Consider the following 18,364-nt stretch of genomic DNA (forward strand, 5'->3'; position numbering starts at 1 on the left):
ATGTGAGGAAACTTTCCTACCTAAAAAGAAAGCATTCACAGTTCTAGACATTTGGTAGGCAAATAAACAGTATAATTTCAGCTGAAAAGGAAAAATACTCAAACCTCTATCCAATAGGTTTAGTGACTTAGCAACCCAAATGTCAGTTCCATGGTTCAGAAATTTAATTTAAAATATCATAAATCGTGTGTCATCAGTTTTGAGGACAGCATTTCTTTCTTTCCTTCCTGTTTCCATTACTGGTCCCAACTTCAAATCCCCCAAATGAAACGAATAAAGCCTACACTTCATCTGCCTGGTGAAGCTTGCAAGGAAAAACAACATGCCAAATAACGATTTTTCAAAATCACATTTAAGAGGGATGCACTGGACAACATTTTGAAAAGAATTTTCCATATACACTTCCAGAGTGTAAGCTACTCATGAATTTGTTTATGATTGTAATGACATACCTTTAGATAACTCACAAAATCTACAGACTACCAAGGGACAGATGATTGCTCAAATCACTTAACAAGGACTACTTACTTATGCCCCAAGGCATGCTTTTAAGAAATCAATAACCATCCCTTCCCTCTACCAGTATTAATTTGGAACTCTATGCCAAATACATGTGACAATTAGACTCTCGACTCAAATTATAGAGATTTATTCTCTTTGGAGTCTATTTTTCCTTTGCTTGAACAATTTCCCATTCCTTTTGATGTTCTTATCACATGTGCAAGGCGAAGGAGATTGATACTTGAAGTTTGAGGTGTAGTCAAGACCTTCATGAAGACTAGGGCAAAGGAGTTCATTCTGGATATTCAGATCATTATCTTGACTTCTTAATACAATGTTTATTTAGTAAAATGCTTTCAGATAAAATAACATATGATGAAGAATTTCTTAATTCCCAATATAACTAACGGCTACCCAATTTTGCACTGGTATTGAATAATAATTAAAAGACGTTTGCAACAAGTCATAGTTTCCCTACAAAACAGAGTAGAATTGCCCACCCCCATAGAGTTTCCATGGATGTACATCTTTACAGAAGTAGACTGTAACATCTTTCTCCTGAGGAGTGGCTTAAGGGTTTGAACTGCTGACTTTTGAATTAATTGCTGAGAGCTTACTACTGTGCCAAAAGAGCTCCTTCATAAGAGTAGTTGTTGAACTATCTACTTACTACATCTCGCCTCCAGGTGGTAAAGTAGTAGGCATAATAGGAGGAACACGTGATGAAAATCCATTTTATTTGGTGAGATGTTTAACTACTACACCAAAGAGCCATTAATCAATTGCTAATATGTTAGATAATGAAAGGACAATAAGATAGTTATGTGTTGCATTATGTTATTATGACTGTAAGAATAAGAATAATTTACATTTTATTGAGTACAGAGTAATTCTCAGATCCAGATTAAACCTCAAGGATTACCTAGGCTAGCACATTTATATTCCTATTGATAAAATGAAGTGGCATGTTTAGTGTCAATTAGAGACAAAGTCAGGTTGCTCTCTCCCACTATCCAACCTAAAGAGTATTGGACTTTTTCTTTAATAATTTATAAAATAATCATAGCCTCTTTGTAAATTTGTGTATTTGTTATTTTAATAGTACTGTTTTAGAAAATAAACTCCTGACTAGTTTTTTGGGGGGTAAATATAATTTCACATGACCCAATTCTAAATACTTACCAAATTCAAATGACTATCCTTTTATGAGACTAGCAGCTAACTCTACTGGTGGTAGGGAGAACAAACACTATTTCTCTCTCCTGAAAAGAGAGAAGAATCCCCACTATTTTAAGTGAGGCTTCCACTTGTAGGAGTTGGGTGAGAATGGAAGGATAGGCACATAAATAGAAGAAAAAGAAGGAAAGGCGAGGGGTTCTAAAGAAGAGTGTGCGACCCAGTCTCCATTGCAATGTGCACAGACTTCAGCAGAGAACTGGAAACCTGCCAGGGAACAAGGCCCTGGAAACAAGCTGGAAGACATTGGAGAGATTTTAACCAAAACAAACAGCAGTAGGGGATGTGGTTGGCAGCTCTGACAAAGCAAAAGGGCTCTAAGAGTCACTCTTGACATTAATTTTGAGTGGTATCATGCTTCCATTTCAATGTACAGAGTACTTATACAGCATTTAGTACTCTACTACATATAAGAATATGCATCAGATAAATATATATTATATTTAAATGCACGTACTATTCATCTAGTGACTATCTCCTTACTGACCTTATGCATGTATGTCAGCTTTGACCAAATTATCAGGCCTGGGCCTTCCACTGTGGGCCACCCCCAACAAAAAACACCAGCTGCCTTGGTGTGGACCAGGCCATAAGAGGAATGATGACTATTCAGCCTTGGGCCACCTTCTCCTGTTCATAAACTACATCTGAGTCTGGCCAGAGATGGAGCGGGGGATATGGCAAGATGACACCAGGTTGAAGATGGGTACAGAAAGCTGGATGAAGGCCCAACGGTGCCAGGGAGGTCAGTGAAGAGGTGAGAAGGCAATCCGAGGACAAGTACAATCGCACCCAGGGTAGGTACCAGGCGGCAATAAATGACAGGTAACATCTGACCACCAACAACCACTAATAAAAACCCCAACACCCTAGGGCCCCAGGGTGATGAGGAAAGGGGTCTGCCCTCAAGGCCATGCACAGATGTACCAGGTGCCTGATTGACGGTGATCAATGAAATGGGTGATCAATAAATGAGTCCCCACCTCTCACATAACACCAACTCTGCACAATTACCCGGTCTTTGGAATCTAACCATGTTGATAAGAGTGGGTTTTAAGATATACATACACATGTATGTATATTTTCCCAAGTAATACAACATTGAAGATATTAAAAATGTACAATAGAAGTAAATCCAAAAGATTTCACTTTCTTAATCATGGATTGAGATAGATATAATCAGAAAGTATATACCATATGAAATATTCTAATTATCTTAATATCTGAAGTATAGCTCTGTGGTCCTAGATAAATTCACAAACCTTTCTTTTCAGAACAATATATATAAACAGGCTGTAATATTATTGATATCATTTTATCTTTTACTATTTATGGTGTGACTGAATTTTTAAAATACATGATAGCAATAATGATAGCATTAGCTTCATTTAAAGTGACAGCTACAATATGCCAAGTATTTTGTATGCCCTTTCTAAATTTTACCAAATTTTGAAAGGTAGGTATTGTAAAGATTTTGTAAATAAGAAAAGTTAAGTGACTCAAGATCACATAGCCAGTTAATGACCGAGTAAGCACTAAAACAGGCTTGCATGGTCCTGAGGAAAGTAGTCTTTATTATTCTTATTATTAAACAGCTTTGCTGGAATATATTTCACATATCCTTCTATTCAATACTTCAGACTTATTAATGCGAGTTGTATAATGATCTCCACAATCAACTTGAGAACATTTGATTCTTTCTTGTACTCCTTGTCATCAGCTTCCCTATTCACCACAATATGCTACCACTACTGTAATGAATATCTTTTTACTTTATCTATATTTGGGATGTTTATCATATATTAAGTGAATGTGGGATTATTGGTGCTAAGAGTACAGACATTTTGAAAGCAAGTACTATGTGCTACAGTTTGGTTTTCAGTGAGGGCTATATCAGTGTACAGTGTTATGACCTCAAACAAAAGGAAATTAGTTTGCAGTGGAAAACATAGATAAATTCACCAACTCACAGGGAAAGTGTCTGCTGAAGATAAAGTTTATGTAAGCATCCACCAACTCTAACACAGATTCCTTCTTCTGAATCTGAACAAACACACATAACACCCACAGGAATCATAAACGTGTTTAAGACCTAGTGTATGGTACAAACACCATGAAGTTTAGCTGAAAGGAATTTACATGGGTCTGGTTTCGAATGAAGATGTAGAAAGCTTGAAAGAGTGTTATTTCCACTTTAACAACCAAAAAAGCTCTATAGATGTCTGACAGCCTGGAGAAGTCACCACCACAGGGAAGGGCTTCTGTGGAAGCATGCCCAGTTTCTTTATCTCTGTGGAACAAAAACATTAAGCCCTAGGTCAGCGGTTCTCAACCTGTGGGTTGCAAATCCTTTGGGGTGTCTTTCACAGGGGTCTCCCGATTCATAACGGTAGCAAAACTACAATTATGAAGTAGCAACAAATAATTTTGTGTTTGGGGTGGGTCACCACAACATTAGGGACTGTATTAAAGGGTTGAGGCATTAGGAAGGTTGAGAACCACTGCCCTAGGGGAAGGGCAGAAAACTCAATCATCTCCCAGGTACAGATAAAGGCTTAGTAAAGCTGGAAGAAACTAAAAAGCCTTCAACTTCTGAAAAGAGGGAAATCAGTACTGGGGCTAGAACATTAGAAATGCTCTATCACTTGGAGGCAGGAAGGTTAACTAAGAAAAGCCATCTCCTGGAGGCATGGAGTCTGCCTAAGGCTAAGGGTTGAATGAGGAAAAATAAGAATTGACTCCTATACACACCACCACCACCACCACCACCACCATCACCACCAGACTAGCAAGCACTGAGTAAAAGTCAATAGCAATATACCACTAGGGAATTGGAAAGAGCATGGGGAGAGAGCTTCTCTTCTGGAGTAGGTATGCAGGAAAGATCTAAAGCTGAGGGGGGAGCAAGAGCATTGAAAAAAACGTCTCCATCTAAACAACCTCACTCAGAGCCGGCGATAAATTTAAGGCAATTGAAGAAAAGATATAAACCAAGCATAGATCATCTTGAATATTAGATTTATTCAACCTTCGGTGTAATGGTCTAGCAGGAAATGTCTGCCCATTTTTGAGGTGTAAATACAAAGTACTTCAATCTCTGCTGTTCTGCTGAGGTTGACATTCAAACATTTTTGAGATATATGGAAAGCAAAGGGAAAAATAAGCCTACCCACAAGAGAAAAGTAAAACAAACAAGACAAAAATACTCACTGCCATTAAGTCAATTTCAACTAAAAACACCCTATAGGACAAGGTAGAACTGCCCCTGTTGGTTTCTGAGACTAACTCTTTATGAGAGTAGAAAGTGTTAGGTAGCTAACATCAGGGATTGGGAAATCCATTGACGCATGCCCAGGAGAGCCAGCATAGCACAAAGCTGGATCTTCCTGCCAGTGAGCGCAGGTGGGCATTACACCTGGAGCAGCCCACCTGGGCCAGGTGATTGCAATTCAGCCAATGGGAGCGACCTGGGGTTGTTCACCATGCCTCCCTGGGAACCCTTGAAAAGGCAGGGACCAGGAGGGAGAGGGGTCTTGTCTGGTCATCTTCTTGGGAGGAAACTTGGGAGAGAGATCCTTGCGGGACGCTGAGCAGTCTCTGCCAGGCCGCATGGTCAAAGGAATCCTATTGGTGCCGCATAAAACCTGAAGCTTCTTTTAACTCTCATTAAATTCACTTGGATCAAGAGCCGACTTCGGTGTGAAATCTTTCTCCTGCGGAACCAAGGACCAAGGTTGGAATTTTGCTCGGAGAGAGACCTTACAAAAGCCCTATCGTTTTGCTCAAAGAGTGGCTTGAAAATGATGAACTGGGGCTTAGCAGAACAATACATGAAACCGACTATGTGACAAGGGCTCATTCTCAACAGAAAAGAACCAATATGACCAGACTTAGTGATGTTAATAGAACTATGATTAATATAAGGCACACTGGGAGCCCTGAGACTAAGGTCTTGGGCTGCTAACTGCAAAGTCAACAGTTAAAAATCCACTGGCAACTCTTTGAGACAAAGATGAGACTATCTATGCTCCCATCAAGATTGTCCATCTTCAGGAACAGTGGTGCAAGTATCAATATCAAGAGGAGAGGGGGATGGGTAGAAGGGGGAGAAAGGGGGAACCTATCACAAGGCTGGATATATAGGTACCCCCTCCCGAGGAGGGCAATTAACAGAAATGTGGGTGAAGGGAGACATATGGGTGTAAGATATGAAATAACAAAAATAATATATAATTGATCAAGAATTCATGAAAGTGGGAGTGTGGGAGAGGGAGCGTGAAAAAGAGGAACTGATACCAAGGGCTCAAGTAGAAAGAAAATGTTTTGGAAATGTTGCTGGCAACATATGTACAAGTGTGCTTAATACAACTGAATGATGGGTTGTTATAAGATATGTAAGAGCCCCCAATAAAATGATGAAAGAAGGAAACATAAGATTTTCAGTATTGGAAACCTTATATTGGGTCAGAGTCAACTCGATGGAAGTGTATTTGTTTTCTTGGTTTTATTATTAATATGTGACGTATGTTAGAGGAAAATATGTATGAACAAACTGAAAAGTTCAACAGTTATTAACTGTAAGAAAATGTCAAATGACAATGCTAGATGTGGAAACCACATTTAATATAAATGAAGAATGCTTTTGATAGTCTAATCAGTAGACTTGAAACAGGTGTGAAACTAGAGGTAGGTTCAAAAACAATGGATCCAGTCTCAACCACACACAAAAGAGAGAACAACAAAAAAAACACACAAACATGAAAATGCACATGCATTCCCAGAAGAGAACATCTGAGAGCTGAGGGATGATGTCAAATAATCTAACATGTATGAAATGAGATTTTCAAAAGGGAGTACAGCAGTCGGAATATTTAAAGAGATGGAGTCCAATGACTTTCCAATTATAATGAAATATGTCAAACCACAAATTAAAGAAGTTCAGAGAACCCCAAGCCTGATAACTATACCACTAACCAAAACAAGACACATGAAAAACTGACTTTTCCATTACTAAGAAGACCTATTCTCTAAGAAATGTTCAAGAAAGTTCTTCAGGCAAAAAGATGATCAAATGAAAGAAATCTGGATCAACACACGAAAGCAAAAAAAAAAAAAAAAAAAAGATCCTAAAACTGCAACAACAGTAGCAACAACAAAAATCCAAAACCAGTCCATAGCTGTTCTAACACATACCGACCTGGGAGGACAGTAGAACTACCCCATGCATGGGCTTTCTAAAGCTGTGAATCTTTAGAAAGACAGACTATCATATCTTTTTCATGCAGAAAAGTTTGTTAGCAGCTGAGTGCTTGATGGCCAAGACTCCTTAAATGGCCAAAGTGATACAGTGTTTACTTATTGCATATCTAGAAGTACACCTTATCAGTTGTTCTCTCTTTTGACCTATTTCATTTTTTTTCTAGTTCTTATTGTGTTCTTTTGGGTTGAGGTTCTTCTGGGTTTTGGTTTGTTATTGGTTTTGTTGCTGTTTGGGAGATGTTTTCCTTATGTGAAATCCAGGATAGGTAAATCTACAGAGACAGTAACTGGATTACTAGTTTCTTCGAGTTATGGCAGGAAAAGTTGGGGGAAATGGGGAGCAAGTAATAATTAGTACAAGAATAAATAAAATGTTCTAAAATTTATTGTGGTGATGATTACACAACTCTTGTTAATATATTTAAACCACTGAAGTATATGGTATGTGAATGATAAGTCAATAAAAATGTTAAAAAGAATACAATAATAATAATGTTTTGATGCACACTGCAAAGTGCAAAGAGACTCCCATTTGTTATAAGAAACCATTGTACATACCTTAAAATTTTAATATAATTTACTTTACAAGAGTTGTGATTATGGATGTACATGCTGTTGAATCTTTTCCAAGTGAACATTATGCAGTGCATGACTGCAATTAAAAAGTGAAATTATAAAAATTTTTAAAAGAATGACAACCATGACCATAGCACACAAGACAGCAGGAATTGGGAATATCCTTAAATAGTGAGATGATCTAATGTTATTTGAAGGCTGTTATAGTTGCGTGCCTAGTTTATTCCAAATCATTGCAAGGCAGGAGGACAGATTACAGCTCTCCCATGTGGCTTACCTAGACTGTAATCAGAAGCTGATTGCCAGGTATTTATTTCTGGCATGGAGTGACTGGGGGGTTCTTAACTCTGCCCCCACTGCCCAGTGCAGCAACCACTGTTCAGCCCGGATTTCTTTCATTTGAAGGTTGGATTGATTAATTTAACATAGACAGTACAATATTGAAAATCTTGATTGTGATGGTGGTTACCGGACCAAACTTTGTCCAAACTCATAGAATTATATGGTTAAATGAATAAAATGTACCTAATAGAGCGCCTCAAATAACATGAGGGTTTATTTTCTTTAAAGGAAATTATCATGCATAACTTACCTTTTTCACCCTGTTGTCTTTTTTTCCCCCGTTCTGAAACCGATGATGAGAAACCATCTTCCTGTGTTACCTAAACTTACCTTTCCTTTTACTTCCCATTACGAGGATTTATTTCTAAAATCTGGTAGTGGAAAGAGTTCTAGGCCTTTTCACAATAATAAGTGCACACACATATATACACGCACACCTCTAAACTACAATAGGTATGGAACCATGGTTACTGCCAATTTGACATACGGAAAATTGTTTTCCATCTCTGCATAGATATGATGGTCCAGCTGACCAAGATCACACAGATATAAATTAATTATTTAGACTGTGATGAACCTGAAGTAACATACACATCGGTATCTGTATCATATCAATTCCTATAGCTCACAGATTCTGTTGACAGGTTAGATCTCAATGGTTTGAAAACCCTTTTGCTATGAAGATTGGTATTCTCTCTATTCTGTACAATCGCTACGGTTATTTATGCCTTTAGAACCTTTCCATGGGCTATTACTAATAAGCAGTTTCTGTATTATAAGGTACTTGTGTGTATAATTTTTAAAATGACTGGCCCCAACCTGAGTAGATGAATTAGAAAAGAAGCCCCTTTTGGGCAGACGTTGCCCTCAAAGTGCAAGGCTATTCTAGAAAATGCCACCTTTGTCTGAATAACAATGAATCTCATTGCTCTGGGCTTAGACCAGAACACCTCTGTAAAACTCATGTCTTTTCCCCCGTGACCCTTCTCTAAGGGGTGTCCTCCAAGGGTACAGGGTAGCAATGATGAAAGATACAACTTTCCTCTAGTTCTTAAATGCTTCCACCCCCCACTATCATGATCCCAATTCTACCTTACAAATCCGACTAGACCAGAGAATGTACATTGGTACAGATAGGAGCTGGAAACACAGGGAATCTAGGAGAGATGATCCCTTAAGGACCAGTGGTGAGAGTGGCGATACCAGGAGGGTGGAGGGAAGATGGGGTGGAAAAAAAGGAACCGATTACAATGATCTATATATAACTTCCTCCCTGGGGAGATGGACAACAGAAAAGTGGGTGAAGGGAGACATCGGGAAGTGTATGATATAATAAAATAATAATAATTTATAAATTATAAGGGTTCATGAAGTAGGGGGTAAAGAGGGGAAATGAGGACCTGATATCAAGGGCTCAAGTAGAAAGTCAATGTTTTGAGAAAGCTCATGGCGACAAATATACAAATGTGGTTGACACAATGGATGTATATATGAATTGTACAAGCGCCCAAGAAAATGATTTTTTAAAACCCATATGTTTTATACTATAGTCTGGAACAAGGATTGGCCTAGGGACAGTGATCTGGATTTTGAGGAACAGCTTTATATACAGAAAGAACTGTGTTCATGTAAAATGTTATATAAGAGTGAAAATTTGGCAGTTCTGTGTATTACAGTGGAAGGAAAGTAGCACCTAATCAAAGGGATTGGGTTACTAAAGCCCATGCCAGCCAAGCTAAACTCACTGCTATCCAGTTGATGCAGACTCACACAAGGACTCTACAGCATTTAGTAGAACTGGCCCTGTGAGTTGCTAAGACCTACTACCTCGTACCACTGCCACTGCCTCTGGCTAGAATGCATTAATATCACCCTAAATGATTATAACTTGATTAACGTATATGTATCCTCCTGGGATCAGTTTAAATGTCACTTCCCCATGGAGGTCAACACTGGCACTTCAATACGAATATAAAGGAAGCCTCTCAGTCCTGCACTTGCATATTACTGCTTATTTTCTTACAGAGCATATACACAATGGCAGTTACACTATTGTTTGCATTCTTCTTTATCTACTATATATGCTTTGCCCACTCTGCTCAACCCTCCATGTAAAAAGACAATGACTTACCATATATACTAGAGGATAAGCTGAACCGAATATCCACTGAGATACATAATTTTACCACAGAACGGCTTTTAAAATGTGCTGGAAAAACTCAGCTTAAACTCCAGTATGTATGGTACTCATTTCTAGAGTGTAAGGCCCAAGAGGTGCAGGAACCTTGTCTGCTTTATTCATCAAATTACCCTTATAGACTATCTCCGTGCCTGGAATATACTTGGAACTTAAGAAATGCTCATGAAATAAATGCAGAATTTTTGCAAATTCTCACATACATACACATATATTCATGTACAGAGTATATAAAATAGAATGTAATAGAAACTTTCCATTCTAGAACATTCCGTTTAAAAGTTGAATGTGGGAAGCTAGAATGTTATGGATGTACAACACAAAGCAAGTAATCTTTTCATTTGGACACATCTTGATTAAATTAGTTCCTTCTTAAATAGGTGATTTTATTTTCTTCTGTCTGCTAGTAAGCTTTACAGCTTATGTGTGGTCGTTTAGTTCACAATAGATTAAACAATCCATTCCTTTTTGTAATAATCATTTTTCAGGTGTCACTGAGATATCTTAATTTCATTCATCCCTCAGGGTGAAATATATTTTACATTATTTGATTACAGTTTGAAGTTTTGACTCATAGTTATTGCTGCTACTGGAAAATAAATAATGATTGAGTTAGCTCCACTTACCAAATAGATTCTGCCATAAGTACCAAGGCCGATTGTTTTGTCCAGTGAGAATATTCCAGTTGGATCCTGCAAAAAGTTAAACAAAAACTGTGGATCTTCTTGGGAAAATGGCTAAGCATTTAACTATCATGAATGGTATTTCCAATCTGCCTCATTCCCTTAGTAGTTGCATGGAAAAAGTCTTAAATTTATTTAGCAAAAGAACAAACATATTACAATCTCGTAATCTGCTTGAACTGGGTGTAGTCATATATAAAAGGGAAATAATGATGCAGGCATTAAGTGATTGCATAAATGAATTACCATCACAAATCATTTCATATTATGCAAAGGAAATTATGCAAAGACAAATCATATACCTGATGTAATTTGAAAATATAGAAATAAGCTCATTTACTTTTAATGTCCATCTTTGGAGTGCTAACAAAAGAAGAAGGAAGTTTAACATACAACAATGATGAGTAAACATTAGATATAAAGTCTAGATGACTTATTTATGGAAGAGATATCCTAGGAAATTATTGTATTTTTTTCTTTTGCCCTACCTTCCCCCCCACAACCCTTCCCGGCTATTTTCTTTCTAAATATAATTAACAAAGCAAGATTATGGCATTAAAAACATCATTTGGTAAAAACAACTAGACTGTATTTTTGTTTATTTATCTTTGCATCAACTGAATACATTACCATGCCATACATTTACTCATGTTTGCATTCCATTTTAATCATAAATATGGTGTCAGAAGAAAAAACAGCATTCTTAAGAATAGCTTCCTCAGTCTTCCATATATATCCTCAAACACTATTTTCTTACCTTAAAATACAGGTGCTTCTTTCTTGTTCACAACAAGTGTATGTTCTGGAGTTTTTTCACTGCTTCAATTTTTACTCTATCCACCTATTTTAATAAAATTTCTATGACATGTGGATACTTATTTATATTTAATAATTATAGGAGCATTGGCAAGTTTTGGGAAATTTGCACACCCTATAGAAAGCTCATTTAATATACATAATCATTTTTATCACCTTTAAATGTGTGTAAAACCATTGAACATATGCAATGTATATGATGGAAATCATAGACTAGTTAGAACTGATGTGATATTTTGTTATCTAGCAAAACAGCTATAGGAAGATGGATTATTAGGATTACTTTAATTAAGATTCAGGTGGACAGTGTCAGGCTTCTTGAGTTTTGGCCTCAATTCTGTTCTTCATTATCTACATGAGTATCATTTACATTCTCTGAAACTCAAGCTATCTTACATATAAAAGGAATGTGTTCTTCTAGGTGATTTCTCAGCTCTAAATCCTATAGAAAAAAAAGTCAGATTCCACCATAAGAATATCCAGATGATTTCCAGGGGATTGATAAGAAAGCAGCACCCTATTTCCTCAAAGTTCATGCCACAATACTTAAAGAACAATAATAAGCAAATGTTTCATGTATCAGACCCCATAAAAATGTAAACATTCTTTAAAAATATAACTTTGAGAATTGTGGAGACATAAAATTAACTTGTTCCAGTGTTTTTGATATTAAGCCTGTAATATTTAAGTCATTAAGGTTATCCTTAACCAATAAAGGCTTCAAGACTTTATTACTTTGGCATATTCCTTTGGAAGATATCATTGAGGAATTTATAATAATTATTATTAGCTCTAAGGAAACAGCCTCTGGACATCTGTCAAAATAATCAAATTGATTAGCTTATTCTGATTGGTAAACCAGTCTCCATTATCATCAAAGCAACATATTTAGCTGGGTGGGCGTACCATATAGTAGAGAAAAACTCTATTCTTTGTTTAACCTTTATTTCTGAATCTTTGAACATTTCCAGATTAAATAATGGCCAGAGTAAAATACCAAAAAGACAAACTCACTGGGAACAGACTCATCTTTCTCTAAAAAAGTGGCTAAAGTGCTTGAACTGATAAACTTTCAGTCAAATTACTAAAATAATAAAACCTTACTCTTTACATATCATTGTTCACTAAATTACAGCAAAGCAAGTTCATTCTGCCATCCCAAGGAAGTGAGCGCTGAAAAGGTCACAGAGCATGTAAAAGGTCTCCATCTGAGGAGTCTCTGTGACTTGTTGGCTTTCTCTGCCCTTCCATTCCAAGATAAGAAAACCAGAAAAGTCTTTTTTTAAATCTATTACTGCTATATCAAAATGGAGATTCACGGGTTTGTTATGGTTTGGTGTCTCACTTGAGTAAACAGGGCAGTACACAAAAAGCTCTAATTGCCTAAAAGATGTTCTCAAAAGAAGAAATTACTAATAAAAAAATCTGTCTTTAAACATTTTGAAGCAAAATCTATTAGGCAGACAATTTATCGGTTATCGTTTTGTATGTGTGTCTAAACTGTCTCCTGCAATTTAGGTGCTCCTTGAAAGCTAGGGAAGGGTAAAGAATGAGCACCTTGATGAATACTTGAATTAAGAGCTAAGCGCTTCCCTAGGCAAGGGGAGGGGGAAAGAACAGGAAGAAAAAGAGCCACTAGAAGGCAGTATTTACTGGTCAAGGGAGGACTTTCAGAGGCAGCACAGGAAGGACAGGACCAAATATGGCAGAGAATAAGGAGAAGGATGAGCACATGTTCAATAGGGATACCAAGGGAATCACTACTGAAATTTGAGGTGTAATTTCAGATTTGGGGCAATGAAGGAAAGTAAGAGAGGAGGTTCCAATAGCCAGGAAGCCAAAGGAAGGGAAGCAAGTGCACTGTACCTAGAAGGAGCTAGTAGAGGTTTTCTTCACTTTCATGTAAGTACTAAAAATAGCAATATTATGAAAAGTTTATGAGCTGAAAGAGTGTGAAGATGGTGGATGTGGCAAAGAGAAGTGCCAGAATGAGCTTCAGAGATACACTTGGAGAAATGATCTTCACAATTCACATGGAGTGCTTAGAAAGGCATATATCTTCCTCTAGATGGCTGGGACTCCGAATGTGGGTGCCAGGCACACCCTCTATGTAAAAACCATCAATGGAATCTATTGAAAAAGCATATTCTAATCCCTACCAAGGAACTATTAAATCAGAGTATCTGGGGATAGGCCTAAAGAATTTTCATTTGAAAAAGATCATCAGATGACTTTTGTTCGTCAACAGGTGAAAATCACTACTCTAGACTGCAGAGAGAAAACAAAATATATTGAAGAAAAATATGCTAAGGTGATATTCTAGGATATGTAATGGACCATATGCACAATGTGTGAATCAATTTCAGTGGACAAAAATGTAAAATTACTTCAAAACAGGGGCACTAAGGGGTGGCAGAAAATTGGGAAAGCTAAGAAATATATTTAAATATAAACCAAATATAATGGAAATATAGATTTTGGATCATATGCTATTTCAGATCACCTCTACCACTACTGCCCTGCAAGCCTGTCTAATTCTGACCCCAATATAGATTAGGACTACATATGGCAGTGTCAAATACCAAGGCCACAGCCAAAGGGGACTATCATATTGAAAGACATGCCAGATTTGGAGATGAATAGTTTTCAGTCACAAGGTTTGGGAGCACAGGCATATTTGGAGAAAACATACACATACACACACATACACATGCATTCATACATACATACATGGGCATTGCTACAGATAAAATGAATCTATACGGCACACATACAGATATGTCTAAAGACAGAAGGCTTAACAATTCTCTTTTCAAAAAGGAACCACAAATATCTGGGCTTTTTGTTTTCTTTTATTACCAACAGGATAGACTCACTTGATAGTAAATCTGGAAAACTTACAGCAACCCATTAATTAACATATAATGGAGTTGACCTATTGGACTGTGAAAATTAGGCTGACTCTTATATCTCTAAGGAATCCTGAAGAGAAAAATCTAACACCAGTTGCCTCCCAATGTCCCCAGTTTACACTCTTGCTTACAGTTAAGTGTGTGTGTGTGTGTGTGTGTGTGTGTGGTAAAAATATGCACAGCAAAACATATCCCAATGCAACAATTTCCACATCTAAAATTCAGTAACACTGCTTACATTCTTCAAGTTATGCAACCCTATTCATGACCTTTTCCAAATAACACTACCATTCAAATAAATTGGTTGCTCCCTAATTCTGCTTACAAATTAAATTATAAAAATAATATCTAATGTCTGTCTACTAACAAAAATATAATCTTCCTCGATTTTCTCTGAATCCCAGTAGGCACAACAAGCCTTATCTCTCCAGGGGTTCTTGGCGTATAGTCTTTTTAGCCGTCCCAACCTATAAAGTTCACGTTCCCTCAATGTTTCATTATTCTAGTCTTCTCTGCAGGATTGCTTCGTACTCAGATTTTTAATTCTTCACTTTAAGGTGCCCATCACCCTTTATTGCCTGGATGTTGCCAAGTTAATATCCTTGGTGCTGAGCAGATGCCAACTTTCTGCAAATTTATGGGAAGGTACACTACCACATATAGGTTTCTTTACTTCTAACCATCACCTTCTCTTTCTCAAAAGGAAAATTTTCAAACTGTTCATTTAGATAACACATGGCCTCCTCCTTTACATTTATTTCTTCAGAGGCTCAGAATAATCAAATTCAAAGCAAAGAAATCCCAAATCTGATTTTATATATATATATATAAAATCAGTGGCCAAAGCAACCAGGAACTTCTCTGGTTCTCTACAATTTAACATAAAGGAAATGTTAAAGGGGGTCTTGTTTCTTCTACTAGATTTCTTGGGGTTTGGCCAGGAAGAATCCTGAATGACATGTTGGGTGGCCAAGCCCTCCACCCTAGGATCAAATGGCTTTTGTATAAATTTTAGAAGTTTAGTAACTTTTGGAAGCAGAAGACCATGAGGTTTCTCTCCTCTATAAGGTAAGTCCACTCAGCCATTTCTTGATGGCTTTGAATCCCTAATGGCTACATTACAATGTCTTCTTACTGCTCATTTTAAAAGCTAACTTAATCGTTCTCCCTCACACCATGTCATCTCACCTCCAGCAAATTAATATTCTACTGGACTGCAATACAAAGACTGGGATCTTTCCTTTGATCTCTAAGGAGGTTCCCACCAAAGACTTACATCCTGGAGCTGGGACTGAGTCACTTAGTCTGGGTCATTTCTCTCTATTGTGTGTGTGTATAAGATCTTTTCTATTTGTTCTTCTTGGGTTTGAAATCCCCTGTCCTATCATTTCTATGAGGCCTTTCCTAATCCTTACATTGTCACTTTTAGGAAGTAATTGATTTCAGTTTGCCCATGCGTGGTTTCACATGTTTGCCTCAATTTGCTCCCCACTCACTCCCCCCTACTGTATGTAGAGAATGTTAGAGAAGGATAATATTTATGTTTTGCTTTACATTTTTCAGTGGAAGCAAATTTAATTTGGATATGAAAATGCTGTTCAGAAAGGAAATGTATTTCTTGTTTATACATAGAGAAGAAAAGAATTGGGGTACAAGTGAGGTGGAGAAAGACTTTATAAAGCAGCATCAATAATCACAGTGTTAATATTTGTAATTCATCATGTTTGTATTGTAGTTGTTGTTAATGGTTAAGAATTTCCTAAAATGTAACCCAAGTAATTAGCTCCCTCCCTACCCCAATTTATAATATATTTAGGCAAGACTTTGAGACCACTCCATTTTCTGAGGGGCCAGGTATCAGCCATCATCACGAAGACCACCTTTGAGTAGCCCCATAACATCAAGGTTAATATTTAGCCTTTCCCAAAGCAAGCAGGCTGGTTCCCTGAACTACAGTTGCTTGGTAATACTTCCAGCATGGTGCCTGCTTTTCTGAGAGTCCAGGGGCCCTATGCATTCAAGGGAGGGTGCGAGTGAAATGCCAATCTAAAAAGGGAACCTAAAAAACGAACTTGGGTAGGATCCAATGTCAGTCAGGAACCAGATGCCAATCAAATGAAGGATGTCACAAAAAGAGTAAATCTACTAATACCGATGACAACAATAGTTTAACACTCAAATACAATGGTGGAGGAAAGCTAGGCATTCAGGAAAAGGAGTTACATAAACGAAGACCACAAGAAACAGCAAGACTTTTTTTTAACTAGAAGTGCGGTCCTTTCTTTTTAAAAATGTGCATGTATGTGCGCGCGAGCCTGCGTGCTTGCATGCATGCATGCCTGGGGGGGGGGAGTAGTAGTAGTAGTGTGTGTGTGCGTGTGTGTGAGTAGAATTCACTTCCTGCCTCATTGGTCCCTAGTTCTTTCACTCCAGCAACCCTAGAGGTGGGGCCACTGCCGTGGCATGAAAAAGAAGGTTTTGTGATTACATACCATCAAGTAAGTTCCAGAAAATGCTCTTATCTCACAGCCACCCAGTTGATTCGGACTGGACGCTAGCAACCCAATAGGGTGGGCTAGAAGGGTCCCTGTGGGTTTCTGAGATGGTAACTCTTTAATGGAGTAGAACAGCTCTTCCGGCTCCAGAGAAGCAGCTGCTGGTTTAGAACTGCTGACCTCGTGGTTTAGCAGTTCAACCTGTAACTACGGTGCCACCCAAAAGTTTGATGACTTTTTTTGAACTGGTGTCTTTTAGAAATAAAAATTCCAAGGCCATTGGGTATTTCTGCTGGCCAAAGGAGTAGAGGATGAGCCTGCAGTGGAGGCAGCTGCAGCTGAGGCGCATTCCCTGAAAGCCATGTGCTCTTCCTTGAGCTGTTGGGCCAGGAGCTTCCTGGACCAAGCCGGCCAAACAAGCTGTTTGGGCCCACAAGCCCGTAGGCCACTCTATCCTCCTCCCTCCACAGCCACCTCTGCCTTTCCGCAGTTTGGCAAGGTCAGGCACTTAGAGGGGCCTCTTTTTGGCTCCCCTTGATGTCCTGAGGTGCCTTCCCTAGAAGTCCTGGCCCCAGGTGCCAGTTTACTGGTCTTCGCCGCCCCCCCCGCGCCCCCGTCCCCCCCCCCCGTTTTCAGAACCAGCAACACTTCGGGGATGATGGGCAAGTTCCACTCACCGGTAAGTGGCCCAGATCAGTGACCTCCTTGTCCCTCCAGCCCCCAGGTCCTGCCATGGCTTCGAGCTGACAGGGAGTGAGGTGGCGGCTCTGGAAGTCTGAAGGGGGAGTTGAAAGGGGGAGGGAGAGGGGAGAAGGGAAAAGAGTGGGGAGCAAGGGTTGGGGGTGTTGGAAGAACGGAAAATGGAGGGAAAGGAGCAGCGGGTGGAGTGGAGCTAGAGTTGAAGAGGCGGGAAAGCTTGTTGGGCTCTGAGGAAAAAGCGCCTGAGCGTCGGTTCGCAGAGAGCAACTCGCCGAGCGGTGTCCTGCGCGGGGTCGGTCGGAGCGAGCTGGGTGCGCCTCTTTCAGGGTGGGGAGGGGGGCGGCGCCAGGGGGGGGCCTGCCCAGCAGCTCCAAGGGGATTGGTGCAGCGTTAAGTCGCCAGGTGGGCAGCCCCGCGGCCAGGAGGCGGGCTGCGGGGAGGGCACCAACCAAGGGAGGGGTCGCAGGGACTGTAACGGTTTTGGAAGACTGCCTAGAGCCCCCTCCCCGGTTCACGGCGGCCCCCGCCACCCCCTCCCCCGCTAGTGAGGGTTCCGCAGGAAACTTTTTCCAGGCAGCTGCCAGCCCTGGGGAAACCGGTCCCACATGGGGCCGCTCCCAGTCTGGGGCTCCTGGGCTCTCGGACTGA

The 18,364-nt window shown here is 39.1% G+C and overlaps 1 protein-coding gene across 1 annotated transcript in view; it reads right to left on the reverse strand.

Annotated features, from left to right (window-relative positions):
* The window catches only part of NRK (Nik related kinase), a 130,346-nt gene extending 112,365 nt beyond the window's left edge, over positions 1-17,981 (reverse strand). The window contains exons 1-2 of the mRNA XM_075539227.1: positions 17,695-17,981; positions 10,738-10,803 (exon numbers count right to left, since the gene is read on the reverse strand). Coding sequence (XP_075395342.1) covers positions 10,738-10,803; positions 17,695-17,751 — 123 coding nt within the window. The 5' untranslated portion in view covers positions 17,752-17,981. The remainder of the gene's footprint in view (positions 1-10,737; positions 10,804-17,694) is intronic.
* Positions 17,982-18,364: the final 383 nt, after the last annotated feature.

Source organism: Tenrec ecaudatus, chromosome X (assembly GCF_050624435.1).
Source record: "Tenrec ecaudatus isolate mTenEca1 chromosome X, mTenEca1.hap1, whole genome shotgun sequence".
Taxonomy (NCBI): domain Eukaryota; kingdom Metazoa; phylum Chordata; class Mammalia; order Afrosoricida; family Tenrecidae; genus Tenrec; species Tenrec ecaudatus.